This window comes from Harmonia axyridis, chromosome 3 (genome assembly GCF_914767665.1).
Source record: "Harmonia axyridis chromosome 3, icHarAxyr1.1, whole genome shotgun sequence".
NCBI classification, from domain to species: Eukaryota; Metazoa; Arthropoda; class Insecta; order Coleoptera; family Coccinellidae; genus Harmonia; species Harmonia axyridis.
Genome location: NC_059503.1, coordinates 31941526 through 31964861, shown reverse-complemented (window position 1 = coordinate 31964861; position 23336 = coordinate 31941526). Strand labels below are relative to the sequence as shown.

At 33.4% G+C, this 23336-nt stretch overlaps 1 protein-coding gene across 5 annotated transcripts in view; it reads left to right on the top strand.

The window, feature by feature from the left end:
* Positions 1-419: 419 nt before the first annotated feature.
* The window catches only part of LOC123677020 (protein diaphanous), a 55572-nt gene continuing 32655 nt past the window's right edge, over positions 420-23336 (top strand). Inside the window, exons 1-3 of one of the 5 annotated variants that reach the window (XM_045613420.1) lie at positions 420-740; positions 1474-1658; positions 18200-18388. In XM_045613420.1, coding sequence (XP_045469376.1) covers positions 1602-1658; positions 18200-18388 — 246 coding nt within the window. In that variant the 5' untranslated portion in view covers positions 420-740; positions 1474-1601. Of the gene's footprint in view, positions 741-1473; positions 1659-9705; positions 10003-18199; positions 18389-23336 lie in introns of those variants that run through there. The other 4 variants (XM_045613422.1, XM_045613421.1, XM_045613423.1 and 1 more) reach the window with 4 other exon arrangements.

Genomic DNA, 23336 nt, shown 5'->3' with positions numbered 1-23336 from the left:
AATATAATGAATAACTACAATATTAATACATGTGTTTCACAATATTGAACAAATTTTGTTCGTAATCGAAAATATTAATTGATTAATATTACGGAGTTACGAATAAATGTTGCCTCTTGTGATTGTGTTGTAGGATGAAAAGATTATCATGAATATTTTAATTTTGAAATTCTTCATACCGAGCGTGAATATTAATAATACGAATGATCAATATCAATATTTTAAACTCAAAATAGCACAATAACCTAATAATGTGAATCAATTTATTATTATTTAAATAATCATTATGCTGCTGTTGAGCTCATCCATGTCGACGCCTATGTGAAACTAAATGAACTACGACGACAACAATTCTTGAATTGTCTGTTGTCACTGTAGTTCAAATGGTAATGAGAATGCGTTGTTAAGAAGACAAATAGTAACGAGATTACGTTAAAAACTTCAACAGGTGTTTGTGTGTTGTTTTTGTTGAATTTTTTAATGAATGAGTGGAATATTGTGAATTCAAACACTGCCTTTCAACTGCCATAATGATGCTACTTTTCATATAAAAACTTACATTCGGTTCGAAGTGGTACAAACGACATATAGTTTTCTTGAAAATTTTGAGGTTGGAATCAATTTTTCGTTGATTCTCCATTTCTCTTGTTTTTCACGTCAATTGGAATAAATTTGGACTTCTTGTATATCAAAGTATGAAGAATATATCCAGGCAAGAGAGGGCCAAATCTGGAAGTTTTGTAAGTAGTGGGAAATGTAAATTGTTATCTTTTGCAAAGGAAGTTGCTTCAGAGAAGGTTCTCCTTAAATGATTAGATTTGAGTGCATCAAGACGTGATGAATATATTTTGTAAACAAAAGTTTTCACTTATAATGGAATGAGTTTATTCATAAAAAATATTTTGGGATGTACTCATTCTAAATAAATTTCATTCATGCTAAAATTCATCATGAGTAAAGTTTAATTGACTTTGAGGAATATTTAACAATTATGATTGAAGTATTATCGAATAATTTTGGTTCTAGCCATTTATTGTCTTTAAATATACGTAAAGTCAGGGTAGGTGATATTGATTTAATACATTTTTGTTATCGTTAGGAAAACATTTTGATATTATATTTCATTCACGTACCTTTGAAATCGTGCGAGAAAAATTCAGACTTAAAAGGTTGACAAAATTGAAGAAATCTTTGATTCAATATTTGATCTGATTGTCGTCCGGAATACCTCAACGTGGACCGGTGTTACTTCTATTTTATCTCGCAATGTTAGCCCTTGAGGTCGAGTAGAAGCTCCGCCGCTGATTTCCTTATTATCGTTTACCTAATCCGCCCAAGGAATTGATATCCTCGCCAAGTCGACAATCGACTCTAATTTTTCCGCGTCGGGTCTCTTTATCTGGCTCATTTTACAAGTTCTTTATCTTATCGGAATATTCGTCATGTATTATTGAGTTCCAATTTCAATTCCAGGTGAAGCGATACCTTCTAAACTAGTAGTCCGATTTAACTGCTGCAAAGATCGACTCATAATCATTCGGAAAAATCCAACGGTTGAAATTTTCGCCAAGTGACCACTGTGTTTTTGGACATTCTGAAACATGGATTTCAAACGTGGGAAAACAGAAAGACGCACCAGGAGACTGACGAAGACTAGTGTGAGTCTCACGTTGCGTTGTGTTTTGTAATTGTCTATTTTGTGTTATATGAACTTTGAACGGCGTTAAAGGGTTCTAGTTATGACAGGTGTGTCATTGGATTACTTCAGATTTTTTAATGACACAGTTTGAGACCGTAAAAGAATCAAAACAGTGGAAAGGGTTGGGTTTAGATGAAAGGTTCTCCACTCTAAAGTGCGGTTCTTGATATATAAGGTGTTATATCAAATGAAGCGGAATTGATAATTTGAAAAGTTCGCTCAAAATTGTGGAAATATTTGGACTGAAAGTATGTAGGTATTTGGACAATCCACTATACTCACGTGGTGTTGAGTGGCAACTGTTAGTCAGTATACAATGATCCATTTTGTCAGTTTATCTCAAGTTTGTTTTATTATTTTAAAATGCATAACGATAGCAATATTTTTAAATTTTGCATTTCCATATGGAATTTCTTGAGTTCTAATGAGGCTTATGATGAATCAAGTTGATCTCAAACGAGTGATGCAGTACCTATATTGAAAAGCGGCCGAGATTGGTTTTCGTCTGAACTCAAGGCTGAAAGAAAGCAGAATTTATGTGTTTCATGAATCAATCGTTACCATTTTGAACGAATGTCACTCAAATAGTGGCGTTGTAAAGGTAGGAATGTTGAAAATAGTCAATTCCGACCACACTTTCAAACGTATTGTATTTTGTGATGACTCAATGCTTACGAGCACTTAACAAATTTCAGAATAACGTCTTCCAAGTAAACCAAAACCCAAGGCCGTGACTAGAAACATTTTTCGAGAGGGGTTTGTGGGTTGTCAGTAGCTAGCAGAGCCATTTCAGAATTTTAGATTTTTGATTACCAAGAGGAATATTTTGAAAATTATAACGAAGCCAGTTGCAGCCTTGGGAAAGGACCAATAGTGTCCGAAACGTTGGCAAAGTTGTAAATGATTTAACATCAAGATACACTTCAATTTATTCCAAATTCCTGTTATCATTTATTGAATATGTATATCAATTGCGTTAGCGTACATTGAAAATTAAGTAATGTGAATGTGAGCATCCCAAGCTTTCATTTATAGTCGTAAAAGTTTTCATTTTTTATTATTAATTTTTTGTCATTCTGAACAAATTGTTTTCCAATTATCAATTGAGAACGTTTTCAATTCAACAAAAAGAATAGTTTTCGATAACATTCTGATTCGAAAGAATTTGGCGAAGTTCTCTGAAATTTATGGAATTTTACCATTCATGGAGTTTCTCATAACTTTAAGAACACAGATTGATTTTGAAAAAATGTAAATCAAGGAATTTGGCAAGGAATTGGTTCAACGTGAGCCTGAAATGAGGCTAAAATTATGGCGCAATCAGAGTTTTCATGTTCATTCGATTAGCTTTTGGTTTTGCCAGTTTTGGGTGAATCTAGAAGAACCCATGATAACTCGTTAAACTGAAGAACAAAAAATTTCGTAATGAGTTAATGAATTAGCCTGAATAGAGTTTAAAATTACTGTGAAAGCAAAGTTTCATTATGGTTGGCTTTTGCTAGCTTAAGTAGGGGAAAGCTAGAAGAACCCTGGATTTTTTTTAAAAACGTAAATCCAGAAATTTGGCACTGGGTTCAAACGTAGCCTAAGCTAGTTAAACCCGCGATTTCTCCCACAATCAAGAGGTAAGATTTTTCCAATATGGAAATGAATTAGCCTTAAATTATGCCCAGAAAAAGATCGAAAATTCCCAAGTGGTTCTGCTTGTTTTACGGGGGTGAGTCATGATGCAAGACAGTGAAACTCATCACTTGTCTGCGATGATAAATGAATTTTCTCCCCATTTGCCGAACGTATTTATTTATTTAGCGTATGCCACCCTATTTCAACAATTCAATACACGCCAATGTTATCGCGCTTCAAAATATGCTGGATGTTATAAAAAATCATCCTGAACATATGTCATTGCTATTTGTGGAGGTGTTAGTATAGAATCGTATCTCATCCATCTGAAAAAGCAGTTGATAGTTCCAATAACCAGTCAAATACAAATATGTAGATTATTACGAGAAGTCCTGTAGAAATTGAACAGGATAATTTCCTCATAGCAAATTCTGTCATTTGCAAATCGATCATGTCTGAGAAATGATGATATATCGCTCTATAGATAGTGCAATAAAGATGCCTAAAATATGCACATCTCCTGTTTTACAAATTTTACTAGACGACATTCAAAAATTCTTACTGACTGGTCATGGAAAAATACAAGTTCTTCGTCTAATTTTTATAAGAGAACCTACTAGTATATCCCCCAAATTGCAGAAATCAAACTTTCTTGAAGAATGTATTATCGAGAATGTAGTGAAAGACCCCAGCATAAATACCTTAACAATTCCCTTATTTTTGGGTAATATCCTCCAATCTAGCAACGATCTATGTAGATCACGTTTTGAACGAATGCTTCTCGAGCAGTTGTGGAAATTTTTTTCATTTATAATGTAGTCGTTCGTGAATGGTCAGAAAATTTGTAGCTATTCTTATAGCTGCTTTCTCAACACTTTGATCAACTGACTCATTGATTGTAATTTGAATTCAATGGTAGATCCACTAAATAACTAGAATTGAACACAAAATTCATAAAAAGCATTTACCTGGCACTTGAATCTATTGAGCGCTCGTTCGTTGATGCTTCTGTTTCTTATTGTGCTCTCAAATACTACAGAACTATAGACTGATTTTTAAGAATGGAACGCCTCAATTATCTCGGAAATGGATCGCACAATTTTTATAGAATTTGGTGTAGTATTCATATTGTTGTCAGATCTCTTCTTTTTCCGGAATAATAATGAACTTCCTTATTTCAAATGGATCACCCTGTACATTTTTTGCTTCTTTAAATCTTTAAGGAATATTGAAAATTTTGCATGTACCCTATACCTAAATTCAATGACTCCGAAGTTATAGCTACATTTAAATAACTTCGCCTAATTTGAAACAATGTAGATGCCATGACTTCTACAATAACGTCAATAACAACTTTGAAATTTCAATAAATGAATATTGCATAGTTTTAAAAATCGTATGGCTTGTATTGGTATCGAAGTAAACGGACAACATTTTGCGAATCTGCTGTAATCGACTTCATTGTATGTTAAAATCTATAAAAATCGTGCGATTCATTCCCCAGATGAATGAGTCCTTTCAAACTTAAAGCTCTGTTTATAAAAAGGTTATTTTCTTTGTTGATTAATTTTATTTAGTATTAATAAGAAAAAGAAATAAGAATAAGACACTTGACTATACGTTCCACAATATAATTATAAATGTGAATATTTCTTTTCTTTATTAATAAACGAGAAATCAATTTCGATTATTTCATTTAAATTAGTTGTTCTGATGATACGATCCTTTCAAATTTCGTCCTATATTCGGATCAGTTGTTTTTGGAATAATGGACTTTTTTCCTATATTCTGCTGCTTACATTTTTTCTAGTTCTAATGACGGGATCAATACGGAGCTTGAAATTATTATTTTGTGTTCAATTGCAAAATCTAAACTCTGTCGTATCTGAAATCAGGAAAATATTGAAATGATATTGTATACTTTTCGAAGAAAATTATTATTGGTTAATACCTCAGAGTAATGAACATAGATAGAGGGAGCATATGTCATTTTCAGTAAGCAAATTTTGTCCCTAACATGAACTATCAAATCAGAACGCATTTCTTTCTCAGAAATTCAGAAAAAAAACTTCAAGCGCGCCAAAAGACGTGAAATAACCGATGTCAGTAGAAGAGCAAAAGTTGTCAAACCTAGGATTTCAGCAGGTAGATACAGAAAATAATAAATATTCTGCTTATTATAAATTCCAAAATTAGGAAAAATATCGGATTCCAAATATTCAAATTGGCATATTCAATCGGGAATCACTCAAATAAATATAATTCGTTCAATATAATATACATTCATAACGATATAGTAAAATTGTGGATTTGAAAATATATCACAATCCGACAACGTAATCTAACCATGTTGGAGACATGTAAAAATTTGGTATACTTCCTCTATCTATGTTTATTACTCTATGGTTAATACGATACGAATTATTTTTGAAACCTTCTTTAATAATTTCATTCATTTTTCTCGATTTAAATGGTAAATTGGAACTTTAGTGTTTACTATGAGGAGATATTATTTTATAGTGATCACATAAGTACCTATGACAGATTGGTCCGAATAAAACTGAACCGATGTTTTCGAAAACATCGATGATACTCGTCATTTTTACACCGCTTATCATTATTCAATCCAAACGACTCATAATTGCCATCAATTAGATCCGTCACGTTATCTAAAGTACCGTACTTTTCTAAATTCGTAAAGGAAAACGCGACCAATTAAAATAATGAGATCATCAGCAGCAGGAAAGATCATCGTTTGTTTGTTTTCGTAAAAATATATGCAAGACAAAAAAATGACTGCTACATAGACCTTCTGTCTGCAGATGCTGTTACAGTGACATCATCTCGCTATTCTCTCATTCACTTTTAATGTTGAGGTCGGTCCCTGGATCTATAAACCGGAATTTATGTGGAATTCTTAGCTGATTGTTGATGATGGTTTTCTTGTCCATATAAAGCCGGTCAGAAAATGATCTAGTGTTTCAATGTCTTATTAGTCATTCGACGAACTATGAGGTCGTGAGGCTCATTTCAACTGTTTCGTTACTTGCTTATGGATATACAGGATGGTCTTAGTTATTCACGGTTGATTTACTCTGGAAAATTGATTTAACTTCTTCATGAATATTTTTCAATATTTTCAGTATATTTTTTTATTTATTCGAAATCATCATTATTTATTGAAGATAGTCATACAAATAGGTGTTCCAATCCATAAACAGTACAAGTGAAACAGATATCCAACTTACAATAATTTCAAATCAACCATAGTGCAAAATCAAAAAAAATTATTACATATACATACAGGACTCACTGCGATAGCCTATCAGACGTTTATGGAAAACTAATCATAATTTTGTGCTGAAAATTTGCATGTTGGGGTTTGAAACAATGATCTTTCCCCCTAAAATATTTTCAGATTTCTACAACTTCCGGTTATACCGGAAACAGAGTACTACTTCCTTATTTAAAATGGCACACCCAGTACATTAATGCATCATTAGATAGCTTTTTGATGAAAATTTCAGCATATATATGCCATACCTTGGGTACAAACTCAATGGTTCATGAGTTATTGGGATTCTTATAGAAAAAATGGTGGCGACGAGCACTCACTTGAATATTAACAAAGTTTTTTTCGAAAAACTTTTATCATTTTTGATTCTGCAAATACGTAGTATTATAAACCTCTTCGCAGTTTGGACGAAAAATAGTAATCAGAAAAGCTATCTAATGATGCGATACTATACTGGGTGCGCCATTTGAAATAAGGAAGTATTATTCTGTTTCCGGTATAACCGGAAGTTGTAGGGATTTGAAAATATTTGAGGGAGAAATATCATTGTCTCAAACCCCAACATGCAAATTTTCAGCACAAAATTGTGATCAGTTTTCCATAAACTCCTAATAGGCCATAGCGGTGAATCACTCTGTAGATATTACATAATGAAAAAACACTCATACTAACTTGTGACAGCTTTTATTCAATTTTTTTTTAATCGAGAAAGGGACATACAAAAGAGATCAGTATCACTGATTTTTGAGTCAAACGTAGCCAAAAATCTACAAATATGCGAATTCTGAGTAAAAACAACGGAAAGATACAGGCAGTTCCAAATTCGATACTCACTGAATGCATCTTGTGAATTATAAGACAGAGAAAAAATTTTCAAGGATCCCGATCTCATTTTTGGAAATAATAATATATCAGAAAGCCGATCATAAGATATCTTGATTAGTTCTCGAGTAACAGGGTGTTCTTAAAAATTACTGTTTCAAATAATTCGCAATATCTTGGTTTCTGTTCGAGATATTCCACAAATTTTGAAACGGTTTTTCAGTAATTTTTATGGTTGATATGATACTCATAACCGATCATAGAAATAAATTAACGTTTTAGTGGAGATTTGGTGTTTTTTAACGCAGATTTTTAGCCGCAGATCTGTCGATCGTTTTAAAGATATTGAGTTTTTCGACTCAAGTTTTTTTGATGGGACACCTAATTGAGATTTTGCATGTACATATAAATCAGATATAATGGCCCATATTCAAAGAGGATAAAATCGAATTCTTATTCAAGCGTGCGTTTTTTTATGTTTTTCCGTTTCCTCAATAAAATTTCTTAAGCAAGCGCAAATGTGATTTCCAAGGGCATCCAATGTATTTTTTAATAAAAGTATCATTTGAATCTTCCATCTGAAGGAGTCCTAGCAAGTTCAATATTACTGAAGCAATATTGGTAGATGGAGGTAATATTGCAATACTTACTTTGTTAGAATATGCGATAAACGGAAACTCTGGCAACGCCAAATTATAAATCGAATGAACAACGAAAGCGAAAAGAGCTTAAAATTAACACCTGTACGTAACGATTATTTCGTTTCAATGAAGATATCTATCGTTCAAGCGTTCAATTGATTTGAACTGTTATTCACTAGAGAAAACGATAGTAGGTCCTCTGACAGTGAAATATGATAAAAACTCGACCAGCTTTTGATCGCAGTTATTGGAGTGTAAAGATGGACACACACCGTTCAGATTTAAATTTTTTTTTTGAAATTTTTTTTTTATAGTACATAATTACCTTGCTGTAAAAAAAATTATATTTACCCTAATCATTCTTTAATCTCGTTAATTTTTACTGGTTTATAATATCGACATTAATTTATTATGCATCAGGTGACCCAAATTCGTTGTCTAGTGAGGGGATCTCAGAATCCCTGTTTTCAAGCTTTAAGAGAAAATTGGATAATGGCCTGAAATGAAAATTTCATTTATTATTGAATATATAAATATGAAACAAAAACATTCTACATCATTTGTAAATTTTGGGCTAAGAAAATTTTTCAAATTTTGACGAAATCGACAGCACTCAGTGCATAAGCTTGAATTATTTTGGATTGTACAGGTTGGGTAATCTTATCCCTTTGAAATAGTATTCGTGAAGAGTATGCTGCCAGTCCCAATACAAAACATGAAATGCGAAGCATTTTGAAAAAAAAAATTTTAGGCACATCATGTCTTGACAAAAAGGCTATATAGGCTATACAAAAAAAGGCGAAAAAAATTAAAGCATGCCATTTGAAAAAATGGACTCATTGACATTTTTCAAAGATCATTTTTAAAAAATTGCAGAGACTTCCGGATTACCTGTAGAGTAATCCGTAAATTTGCAGAAGACTTAAGAACTTTTCGGGAATTTAATGAAAAATAAATCGTACAATTAAATCGAATGATTTTCAAGATATGATCTTTAGTTTAAACCATGATAACAATGAAATTTTTTGAAAAAAGTGGCTTACGCCATAAAGTACCCCAGATAAATTATGACAAACGCGTCCAAATGCAAATTTTCATCGATCAAATATGCAGTTTAGTAACTAATAGGACAAACCTTTTCGAACGGCCATATTTAAGGAATCCCTAGACAAATTTTGGTCATTAACGAACTTAACCGCGGTTGAGAATGCTGAAAATTTTAAGTTTATAGTTTGGGACCCTTTCCGGTTTAAAATTCGAAAATTACAGGCATCGCGACAAAATGGTAGAGTGATCTGTTCATGGAACAAGCGTTTAAAAAAATATCGTATCGGATAAGGTTGTCGAAATCTACTGCAAAAGATATTGTAAAATGAATCAATTGAGCCTAACGAACGATGCAGGAAAAAGTCTTAAAAAAAAAATAGATGAAACGAGATCTATTAGTCTATGAGATTGTATAGCTGCGTCTTCAGTATTGAAACCGATCGTGATGTATGCCCCCCTTTACCGTCAATACCTAGCATACTTTCGTGGTAATTCAACGTCACCAAGACGAGATAGGACGATGATGTAAGATGTTGAGAGTAAGTCACACACAGATCTCATCGGCTATTTCAGTCGTGCATAAGTGTCCCGCCTGCCATTTTCGACCTTGGGGATCACCCCCACCCCCAACAAGTGTCCAAACAAAAATCAACAACCTGTCAGTTCGGTTGTTAACGGTATAGCACGTGCAAGAAAATAATAGATGTGCTGGTTTTATAAGTATCGATGAACGTTTGTTTTCGTCGACTTGGGTATTTTGAAAAAGAAAAATATTATGGAAGTTTGTGCATGAACTTTGGAGTAAAGTGTGTAATCTGTGCATTTCGATCTGTTTATGCTGAATATTCCGATTGTATTGAAGAATGTATGGATATGTATGTATTTTTTCAAATCCCACTTAGGCATTTCAAAGAAAGGACAGAAATATTTCCTTTTTTCGGCTATTTTTACAAGATTAAAAGGATAAATGGAAACGAATTTATTCGACAGTGAAATGCTATCAATCACTTTGTCCGAGAGCGAAAAATTCAAGAAATGCACTGGCAGAATTTAGGAGCTACTGTGTCCTTGTCAATCTGCCCATTCACACTCAAAATCTACTGAATTAAATGCTTCTTGATTTTTATGATTCATCACCACCATCTCCTTAACTATCGGATGAAGAGAAGTGATTTTTCCACGAAATTCGCTTAGATATATTTGCTTCGATATACTCAAGTATACTATGTTCGAAACACAAAAGACCTGTCACCTGAATGTTATTGTTCAAATATTAGTATTGTTTTTTGTTGACCTTCATGCCCTTTATGTGGAAAGCTGATCAGAAGACTCTGGTCAACGCTGGTTCACAAGAAATAGGGTATTTAAATTAGATATAAAATAGTATAAATAAAAACAAATGTAATATTATCATGATTTTTGAACCAGAAAACACGTTGAATAGTTTTTTCACTATTTGCAACTGAAAAGACTATTGTTCAATGTTGTTTTTTAATTTTTATGGGCAATTATGGTTTTTACTTATGAGTTAAAAGACTAGACGGAAAATGGAACTTTATTCAATTTAAAATAATACTTTGGTTTTTTTATGATTTTTTTTTGGCTTCGACTGCTAAGGTCATTAGCTATTACAGAAAAACAGGTAGAACCATAAAAGGCAAACAGAACAATATCAATATAAATGAAATCATAGTATAGATAAAATCATAAGATGTATAGATGAAACCGGGGCAACTATTATTAAAATAACTAACGTGATAGAATATAAACATATATAAACAAAAATATGTATAAAATACCGATAAATAGTAATATACATAACTAAAGAATAAAAAATAAATAAATAGACAAATAATAAACAAACAAATGGACACAAGAAATAAATTAATATGGAAAAATTACGCGAAACTTAGTATGTACAAGATTCAATATAGTTCAATACTCATTTTGGGGATAAGTGAATTAAATTCTTTTCAATGAATATATTTGTTCAAGAAATTTTAGTACCTACCCTTCCTTCAACAACACCTTGTTTATAAAACTATTATTAAACTTGTTCTGAAAAATTACTTTGAAACTACGTTTTCTTTTTAAAATTGTATGAAGAAATTTGTAGCAAAACTTGATGAAAGAAGGACATTTTATTGAAATGTATCGAGGACCAGGCACTTTTGAATGTATGAAAAATGGTTACCGGTTAATTTCATGTGTTAGCAGTATCTTTTATGGACCTTTATGCACTTAATAAAAAAAGTTGATCAAAATACTCTGCTGGCTCCCAAATTTTTGATTTTTTCAAAAAAGCTCATTATTTTTTAAAAATCGTTTAAAGTTTCATTTTTCTCTAGGCAATTCTCTTTTCCTTGTCATTTCAGAAATATCATGGTTCTCATAAACAAGTAAGACAGATATTTGATCAGTAATGACCAAGTTACCCTTTTTTTCTGCTCGCCCGTCTTGTTGAAAATAAACTTTGTCCATATCAATATCTTCCAATTCCGGCCATAAAAAATCATCAATTATAGCTAGCTAGCGCAATATCAACGAGGTATCGACAAACCTCATCATTACGGGCTACAGTACTAATATTCTCAGTTGTTCTCGGGCGACGCACATGGTTTCGATTATTTACATCACTAACCAGTCTCAATATTGCCGGCCAAGAAGGTTCCCCCACAACGACCCAAAAGTCCTTTAGTTCAGCGAACTGTGACTGCAAAATTTTGACCATTTTTGTAGCGAATTTTAACAATTTCAGTGTTGTTGAAGGGTGTATAGTTCCATTTTTAGTAATGACATAGTTTCAATTATCAATTGTCAACAGATTACAGCTTCAAAAGTGACAGCTGCCCAGATAGTGGGCATGAAACCCCTTATTGGAAAACCCTACATAATTTGTTAATTTTTTATTTATAGTAGAGTTCATGCTGTAACCTTTGAGGAATCCCACGTGTCTCTTGATTTCTTTATTTCATTTATGCACCATCATTAGCTTCAGTCGTCGGCAGAATTGAAAAATTTTAAATAAATTAATGATTTTGGTCTTTCACTTTCAACAGATCGCTCCATATGAACCATAAAATAAAGACGGATGTCTGATTACCGGCGTGAACTTGGCAGCCACTTTTCAGCAGCCGAATTCATTCCTGCAGCCAAACGACCAGTGGCGTCGGTAGAAATTGAAACTAACGAATCGATCTGTTTTTGGGGTGCAACGCAAGAATTTGATTTTTGTGTAAACTTGAACGACTTCAATCAAGTAATTATGACATTTCAATTCACAAAATAATATTATAGATGAACGTGAATCATGCTGATCAATAAAACGACGAGGTACATACAAGTATTTTCACGAATGAAACATTGAAAAATGTTTAGCCAAGTTAATATTTGGTATACTTACTTTTCAATAGCCACATAATAACATATCCGAAGCACATTGATTTGTAGGCCGTCTAAGGGGTAGTTTACACTTGTTAATTTTTCGAAATATCCGAAGCACATTGATTTACAGGCCGTCTAAGTGGTAGTTTACACTTATGAATTTTTCAAAATTCTTAGGAATGACCCTGTCAAAAATGTTTAGCCGAGTTGATATTTGGTATAGTTACTCTTGAATAGCTACAGAATAACATATCCGAAGCGCATTGATTTGCAGGCCGTCTAAGGGGTAGTTTACACTTGTGAATTTTTCGAAATTTCCACGAATGACCCTGTCAAAAATGATAAGCTGAGTTGATATTTGGTATAGTTACTCTTAAATAGCTACAGAATAACATATCCGAAGCACATTGATTTGCAGGCCGTGTAAGGGGTAGTTTACGCTTGTGAATTTTTCGAAATTTTTGGGAATCGCCCTGTCAAAAATGTTTAGGCAAGTTCATATTTGGTATAGTTAGTTACTCTTAAATTGCTAGAGAATAACATATCTGAAGCACATTGATTTGGAGGACGTCTAAAGGGTATCAGGCCGTCTAAAGGGTATTTTACACTTGTGAATTATTCGAAATTTCACGAATAACCCTGTTAAAAATTTTTAGCCATGATAATATTTGGTTGTGATACCTTTATGTTAATCTCATATGGAATATAGATTCAAGTTACATAAACCCAAAAAAGACTTTCAAAGTTGTACAACAATGAGCCACAATAGCCCGCAATTATGCGGTGGGAAGACTGTCCACAATCCACGAATGCAAACTACCCCTTAGACGGCCTGCAATTCAATGTTTCATTCGTGAAAATACTTGTATGTACCTCGTCGTTTCATTGATCAGCATGATTCAAGTTCATCTATAATATTATTTTGTGGATTGAAATGTCATAATTACTTGATTGAAGTCGTTCAAGTGTACTCAAAAATCAAATTCTTGCGTTGCACCCCAAAAACAGATCGATTCGTTAGTTTCAATTTCTACCGACGCCACTGGTCGTTTGGCTGCTGGAATGAATTCGGCTGCTGAAAAGTGGCTGCCAAGTTCACGCCGGTATCAGATTACAGCTTCATAAGTGACAGCTGCCCAGATAGCGGGCATGAAACCCCTTGGAAAACCCTACATAATTAGTTAATTTTTTATTTATATCAGAGTCTATTGATTTCAGATTCCTTTGAGGAATACCACGTGTCTCTTGATTTCTTTATTTCATTAATGCACTATTATTTGCTTCATTCGTCGGAAGAATGGCAAAATTCAAAATGAATTAATGATGTTGGTTTTTGAAAAGAACGCTCCATATGAACTAAAAAATAAAAACAGATTTCTGATCAATTTCTTTTTGAGCACGTATTGCAGTTTGAGGACAAGGTACGGAAAATGTTCGGCACGTTTTATTGCAAGTGAATATTTATGATGTCTTTCCGGTGTTGGTGGAAGAATATTAAAAAAATCATTAGGGATTTTTGAGCAGACTGGCTTTGTCTGTTTCAATTTATATTATGATTGTATATTTTTAGTTTTATTACACACAAGTTGTTGAAGGCAATGAACAAGACTGATCGGCTATAGTCCGTTCAATTTAACTATAAGACGGAGCAATATAAACAAAGTAAATCGTATGCTTTGCGCATAGAGCAACTGTTATTGGTCCAACGGTCATAAATTCTGTCTCTTCTTCGTCTCTAACAGACGGCCTGGATCGTATTCGTAACGGAATGTGGATATCAATTTTAAATTCCATTTCACAGAAGAATAAGAAAAAAAATAAGTCTATTGGTGCTGAGGAATGCTGGAAAACTCGTCGTGGAGAAGGTTGTGCAAATATCTATTCTACGATTATATGAGATTCGAGGTGTAGTGAAAAGAAATTCATTATTTTTACATAAAAACCAGGCTTTAATTACCATAGTTAGAATCCGATTTAAGTCCAATATGCGTCATTTTGTTCGATAACTTATTGTAATTTCGAAGGTGATATCATTATGCCTCTTCCATGTAAGCTCTCGTCCTTCGCAAAAAATGGAGACATTAGATTTTCACAAGCCTCTGTTGAAGCGAATTATTCACGAGCAAAATTCGTTGAAATGGTTGAACAATAAAATCCAGACTATAAGGTGGATGCATAAGAACCTCCCAACCAAGCTCCCGGAGCTTCTGGCGAATCACTATAATAATAATAATAATAATAAACATTTTATTCATCAAAAATCATCACATTCAAATACAATAAAATTGGGAAACGTCAAAAGAAAAACCAAAATACAAATTAAATAAATCAATTCAATCCTGAGAGGAACTCTGTAATGTTATAAGGTTCTTGATGAAGCAATAACCTGTAGATCTCTTTCCGAAACAATTTGAAGTCACCTATTTCTCTTATGTGTACTGGTAGTGAATTAAATAGATTAATACACATATATGTTGGAGATTTTTCAGTGGATACCAGATAATGCCGGGGATAAAATAAAAAATTATGTCTTGTGTTGTGGCAACTTGTCTTGTTGAACTTCCTGAAATATTGCGGTTGCTTAAATATGAATTGTAAACACTTGTAGATGTACAAAGCTGGTAAAGTGAGAATGTTATTTTCTCTGAAGATGCCTCGACAAGTTTCTCGAAATTTCAAGTTGAAAATACACCTCATGGCGAGTTTTTGAATTCGGAACACACAATTAGCTTCTTGACTACTGCCCCAGATCAACAGTCCATAACTCATGAGAGCCTGAAAGTTTGAGTAATAAATTGTTTTCAAAAAATCTACTTTAAATTCAGACTTGAGGACACGCAAGGTATATAAAACTTTATTTAGTGATTTGCAAAGTTGTTGAATATGTTCAAACCAATTAAGATGTTGATCCACAGTAACTCCCAAAAATTTGGTACAATATTTTAGTTGTATCTCTTCGTCCAAAAATTGTAAGCTCTCAGGTACCTCAGTTTTACGAAGCTTATGTGAGAAAAGTATGAACTCAGTTTTCTCGGTATTCAATTTCAAATTGTGTGACTCACACCAAAGGCTCATTGATGTAGCAGCTGTATCAAGAATGTTTTGAAGGTCCCTATGACCTGTCGCACGAAGAAGGATGTTAGTATCATCGGCGTAATTCACGAAATTCTCCCTGATCGATGGCATGATGTTTGGCATTTCGTTAGTATAGATCAAAAACAGTATGGGTCCGAGGTGGCTGCCTTGGGGAACACCCTCAATGATCTTAGATATTTTCGACATATATTCTTGACCTTCGACTATTATTGAAACATATTGAGCACGTTCATATAAATAGCTTCTGAAAAGCTGCAATTGGGTTCCTCTGATGCCATATGTTTCAAGTTTTTCGATCAGAAGAACGTGGTTAACCGAGTCAAAGGCCTTCGAGAAGTCCAAGAAGAAACCCAAAAGCATGTCATTATCCTCCAAACCCTCGTATATCATCTGCATCAGTGTATAGAGAGCCGTTTCCGTACTCTTCCCCTCTGTAAATCCATGCTGTTGTTCACTGAATATTTTGAACTTCTTGAAAAAACTTAAAAGTCGATTACACATAATCTTCTCAAAGATCTTCGCAAAATTGTTTAACAAACTGATTGGTCGATAGTTGGTAATATCAGATGGATCATTTTTTTTATATATTGGTTTTATAACCGCGATCTTTAACATTTTTGGGAAAATTCCGTATTTGAAGCTGTTATCAATGATGTGAACTAATGGCTTGATTATGAAATTGATAGATTGTTTTATCACCTTCATTGGAATTTCGTCTTGACCACAACACTTTTTATTGGCTAATCTCTTAACCACCTGAAGAACCTCCTCTTCAGTTACATCGAACATATAGAAAGACTTCTCGATTCGCATACTTTTATTGGAAACTGGAGATGACACAATGGGCTGAGGTATTTGTGAGCCCCTAAAATGAATATTAAAATCATTCACCACCGTCTGAGGGGAACCTATCACTCCTAATCTCGATTTTTTGGCTTGTTTTCCAGTTCTTTCTCTTATTATATTCCAAATATCTCTTTAGATTTGTTATCGGAATGGATATATCTGGTATAGTAATACTCCTGTTGATGTGTGTGGCCTGGCACTGTCCTAATGGAACACAATTCCTTTCCTGTTGGCCAAAGCTAGCCGCTCCTAGGCGATTGCTTCCTTCAGACGCAGACGGTTCAATTGTTGACATTACAGTTCAGAGTTAACAGTTGTGCCGTAGAGGAGCAGCTTGAAGTAGATAATTCCCTGCTAATCTCACTTAACACACAGCAAAACCTTTCTGGCCTTTAATCCTAGCTTGGCTGCCGTTTCCACCAGCTCACCGCCTTTCTATCACGACCGTTTTCGCTTGACGTTGTCGTAAGTGATCCACTTTTCATCGGCAGTCATCAACTGCTTCAAAAATGGGTCAATTTTATTGCGATTCAGCAGCGATTCGCAGATGGAAATTCGGTCATGACGTCATCGCGCTTCTTCTTGAGACCAGCCTTATGCAAATGGTTCCAAACGTTTTTTTTTTGTGCAATCTTTAGTTCAAGGCTAATCGAAACAGTGCTAACATGACGGTCGGACTCGACAATGTCCAGGATTTTATCGACATTTTCGACAATTTGCCTTCTAGTGTGTGGTGACATCGAAATTACGTGAACGGAATCGATGAAACCAAAATTGCCTGTTATTGGCTATTACAGTATCAGGGCCATAAACACTATTATCATTTCCAGCCGATTGGCTTGAATTTTCGCCTTTATCCAAGAAAAACTGAATAATATAGGGTATTTTCTCTTTGCTAGTGTCTATTTTCGACTCACGCTCAAACTAAACTCACTCAACTGATCACAAAACTGTCACAAAAGTTTTTGTAGTACGAAATATCATCTTTTTAACGCCATCTAACGCCGATCGGACTTATAAAATGTAAGATACACATAACTAAAGTCATCTATTGGAAAAATAATGGAGTTCCTTTCACTACACCTAATATTTTAAAAATAAAAAACGGAAATACTAAGTGTATGGATTATATGAGTTATCCTCAATTTGACCATAGACGGAGAGTATCTCTTCTTATTCGAAGATACTCCTATTTATGCGCGAACTTGTTTATATTGTTCCGTCTTATGTTTGAACAAACTATGGTGATAGTACAGTTACTTTCAAAATAAGAAAGACAATAGAGAAGTGTAGAGTTGTGAAGTGAAGGAATAGTTAAAGATAGTGCCAAAGGGACCCGTAGATCTTTTGCGCCCAGGACCTGAAATGACAAATGGCACTGACAAAAAGCGACAATCCTTTTTAACGCTGTTTCCAAATGATCTTTTTTTTTATACTTCTTTTTTCTTCTTTAACTTATCCTTTATTGAAAATTTTATTGTTTGGTTAAATAGATTCACATTTTTTAGATTAGCAAAGAGTTTTCAAAAAAACTTAACTCTACTTCATTCAGGAAATAATGATGGGTTATTACCGATATATGTCTAATGCTAAGATGTTAACTATAATAATATTTCTTAGGTTTAGCAGATGGTTTGTTGTCGTGTTCAATGAAATAAAAGTAATCCTAAGCACTCGCAAAAATCATAACATCGTTAATCATTTCTCATAACCCACTATTAACCGACTTCAATATGTTTTTTGCAGCTGGAATCATGGTTCAAGGGTGGCAGCAACAAAAATTCGACGTCGGGTAGCAGACCCACTTCTCTGGCTGTTTCCAGTCTGACCTCGGATCAGGATTGCGGAGAGCCTGATGAATCTATACGGGAGTACGAGAAATTGATCAACAGCATGAGCGAAAAGGAGGTGAACGCTAAGTTTGAGGAGATGCTGGTAAGGAGAACATACAGAAAGAAAATTTGAGCTTTATTTCGTGTTGATGCACTTCATCTTAATTTTTTAAGTTGCAAGTAAGATATCTAAAATAATGTGTTGCACTGATTCTTCTATAGGTTGCGCTTTTTGATAAAATTGCCATATTTTTGTGAAAACGACAGCCAAAATGTCTATATCTCCTAAGAAGGCGCTAAATAATGAAATATTCATATTTCCATGGAAATGACATCGGTATATGATGTGAACAACGTAGGAAACAATGCAAAAACCTAGGGAGTACCGGCGAGTTACCTAAAATCCAACTTTTTCAAGAATTATTGGCCGCACCAGTATTTCTAGACACTTAATTCTGAGCTTAATAGTTTGGTGGAATTCCGTGTATTTTCGCTGTTTGTCTTTGTCACCTTTTGTGTTCATTTATCTTATAGAGCGTGTACCAAAAAGTAACGCAACAACATAATTCTTGTATATATCGGGTGTACCAAATTCGTTGTCAAGTGAAGGGATCTTTGAATCCCTTTGAGCTGAAAAAAAAATGAATGGCACATTTGCGGGCTCAATTTTTGAGAGAATTAATTTGCTGAAAACAGCAACAACATAAATTCAACAGTTTTCATGCTATAAGAGAAAATTGGAAAATGGCGGGAAATGAAAAGTTATCATAACTCCTTTATTATTGATGCTTTTAACATGAAACAAGAACATCCTGCAGACACCTTAGAATCCATTCGTGTAATAATTTATTTTTTATTTTTCGATTTTTCCTTTGGTCAAAATCAATTCGAAAATGTTGAAATGTTGAAAAATCTAACGGTGTTAAATCCGGAGACCTTGGAGGCTACCGAATATATTAATTATCTGAAGTTCACAGTTTATTATATATAGGCACTTGGTTGAATTGTCGTGCGAAATTGAAATTTTTGATGATTTTTATAGTGTGATAGGGAATTTGTATATCATGTTATACAGAGTGGCCACTTTTTCAATGGGATTGTATTGGTAACTTTTAAACCATAAGAGTCAGAAGGTCGGTCAAATGGAGAAAAAGTTGCATTCATAGCAGCATTTTCTAGCAGTTCAAACAAATCGAGATTATCAGGGCCGGTTATTGAGATATCATAAGAAAAGTAAATTATGTCATTTTAATTTCTCTTTTTTTCCCACTTTATTTCAAATATTATCAAAAAATGTTACTGGCATTTTTTAGTCGACAGTAAACTATCCTCAATTTGACGTAGTCAGATTTCGTATCCAACGTTCCGTACTCTCTGGGTCACCCTCAGCCTAATTTTTTTCAATACGGACCTGCATATTTTATGACACTTTTCGGAATAACTTTTAATGCTGAATTCAATGATATATCATACAATGTCATTCAAAGTTGGTTTTCAGGTGATTTTAACCCTTATCTAAATTTCTTTGTGTCGGATCTGTATTACATTTACCTTTAGTGTAATTAGAAACATGCAATACATTTCGATAAGAAAATCAACTTACTCATCTAAAACTGGGAACTCAACAGAATCAAAGCAAGAGACAAGTAATAATTATTTACAAATTTCAAGAAATGATAAACCTAATTAATAATAATTTAACGAAACTATCATTTAATGAAATACTAATTAAATGATTATTTGAAAGTAAATGAAGTAAGTGTTCGAAATGTCCACCACTCAGCGGTTGTGGAACCCATACTTCTTATACATTTGTTTATTTCGTCTCTTTGATTACCTTCCAATACATTCTCAATCTGCTCGCGGAGAATCTCTATTGTCGGGTTCGTAGAATAATAAATTTTATTTTTGAGATATCCTCACAAATAAAAATCCAGATTTCTGGCAGACCATGCTACTGGACCTCTTGTTCCAATCCATCAATCCATGAATCGGGAAAAGTTCGATATAGAGTCTGTGACTATTCTTGAGTTGTGTGGACTAGGGCTGGGACTTTTTCGCCTTTTTGTATTCGAATATTCATCCATAAATTTAGTCGATTATTCGAATAATTCATTCAAACAACTATTCATGCTTGATTATTCATGACTTAGTAGTCATGAATATTCAACTATTCGTTGATTATTCAATGATTATTCAATGATTATTCAGTGATTATTCAATGATTATTCAGTGATTATTCACTCAATATTCAGTGATTGAACTCATGTTTTAATGAACCAATAAAATCCGAGCGTTTTGATGAGTGAATATACCTTTTGCGACGTGGTATAATCGTTTTGGTGTTTTGCCTCTTGCCATATACGCTCTATTAGTGTGACGTCACACACCACCATTTTTGGTTCTCGTGTTTGGAATCCAAACAAATAAATTGTCATTCAAATTAGTACGGTCTCGTTGAAGGAATTGGCTTATTTTCATAAATAAGAGTATTTGAGGAACGATTTCAGTATTAACTGATAGACCGAAGGAACGAGGTTAATACCAGTAACTTTGAATCCTGTATCATTCCCCAGATTTTGTAAAAAGCCGTGTTTATTAGTTGAACCTCAAGTTCGAACTCACGACATTGATCTCGTTTCTTTTGTCTATCAATTAATAGTAAAATCGTTCCTCAAATAATCTTATTTATCAAAATTAGCCAATTTCTTCAACGACAACGTACTAATTTGAATGACAATTTGTTTGTTTGGATTCCGAACACTGACAGGAGTTTATTTATAATTTTAATTCAATTGTATCTATAAATTTCAATATTATGTAATTTCCAGTAATTTTAATATTAATAAAACGATTTGTCCGTAGTGAATCACAAAACCTTGTTTTAATCATTCCTGAATAGTGAGTCAAGTGATCATTCAAACTTTCATTCGTAACTTCATAAATATCCAACTACTCACTGAATAGAAAACTATTCACTGAATAATCAGTGAATACTCAACTATTCACTGATTATTCATGAATAGAAAAGTAGTCATTGATTATTCAACTATTCAGTGAATACTCGACTATTCACTGATTATTCATGAATAGAAAAGTAGTCATTGATTATTCAACTATTCAGTGAATATTCATGATTATTCGAATAATGCAAAATGCAATTATTCGAATAATTATTCAATGATTATTCGAATATTCAAATCATTCATTCAAGATTCCCAGCCCTAGTGTGGACCACATCCGTCTTGTTGAAACCATGGACTATTACGCCGATAACGTATTGTAATACAGATCACCCCCAAAGAAATTTGGATAAGGGTCAAAATCACCTAAAAACCAACTTTGAATGACATTGTATGATATGTCGTTGAATTCAGCGTTAAAAGTTATTTCTAAAAGTGTCATAAAATATGCAGGTCCGTATTGATGATTTATTATGTCACTACACCCTTACGAGGGTTAGATTAAGAGAGAGATTGATGAAAATGAGGATGAGGGTAGCCCAGAACGTACGAAACTTTGGATACGAAATCTGATTACGTCAAATTGAGGATAATTTACTGTCGAATAAAGAACTCTTGTGAATTTTTTTGATAATATTCGAAATAAAGTGGGAAAAAAAGAAAAATCAGAATGACAGAATTTACTTTTCTTATGATATCTCAATAACCGGCCCTGATAATCTCCATTTGTTTGAACTGCTTGATAATGCGTCTATGAATGCAACTTTTTCACCATTTGACCGACCTTCTAACTCTTATGGTCTAAAAGTTACCAATACAATCCCATTAAAAAAGTGGCCACTCTGTATCATTTTGAAAAGGAAAAAATGAGTGATTTTATTTGTTATAGAAATTGTTATGTTTCACATTTGAAAAACACAAGTTTGTATTATAACTTCAAAACTGATGGAAATAAAAAATAAATTTTGCACCAATGGATTCTACTAAAAAAAAGTGCCTGTATGTAGTTTTTGTTTCATGTTAATAGCACAAATAATGAATGTTATGAGAATATTTAATTTCGCGCCATTTTCCAATTGTCTCTTATAGCTTGAAAACAGTTGAATTGATGAGTATGCTATTTTCACCAAATTAATTCTCTCGGAAATCGAGCCCAAAAAAGTGCCATTCATTTTTTCTAGCTTAGAGGGATTCTGAGATTCTCTCACTAGACAGCGAAATGTGGACACCCTTTACATGAAATAATTATGGAAAATCCACTCATCCGCATATTTTTATTTTCAAAAAGAAGTTATCCTATACATATGCATTTTTCAATTTGATATTTCTCAGCCGCACTCTCTACCCCCTCACAACTTTTTTTTTCAAATGGGAATGTATGGATTGAGATATATCAAAAGGAGGGCTATTCCATTCAGAGGTTTGACTGAAAGGAAAATAGTTATGCCGTTTTGGTAATTATATGTTTTTGTTCTTGAGTTATCGTGTTAACAGCCAGACGGACACCCGTTATCGAATTTGAGCTTAGATTTGTCATCAATGAGTCTAACCTTATCGTTTAAGACCATTCCCGTCTCAAAATTCGAAAATTACAAAAATTGTTACGAAATGATAGAGTTCGGGGAACGGCCGCTGTGTAGTGAGATAAGAAGCAAATAATTTCTTTTCTTATACAGGGTGTCCGAGAAAATGTAGGAAATCTCTCGGATTCTGATAAAACATAAAAAATAAGATGACAAGTTCCTACAATTTTTTCCTAGCGGCCCTCCCTACATTTTCAACACCCTGTATGATAAGGAGTAGAAAAAAACAAATTTGGATAGCTTGAACATTAACTTTTTTGTTTCTTGGATAATTTTGGTATTACACTTTGTTGCCGACGAAAAAAAATTGAATTTAAGGTTCTTTTTGATAGAAGTAAAAAAAAATAATTCCTTTGTTATTTTGTTTTTCGAAATCGTTTCATTTTATCGACGATAAACAAGAGTACGTTTTTTTAGCTTAATGTTCAAGCTATCCAAATTTGTTTTTTTTTCTACTACTTATCATATAGATTGTTGAAAATGTGAGCATCTAAATGTTTTTCAC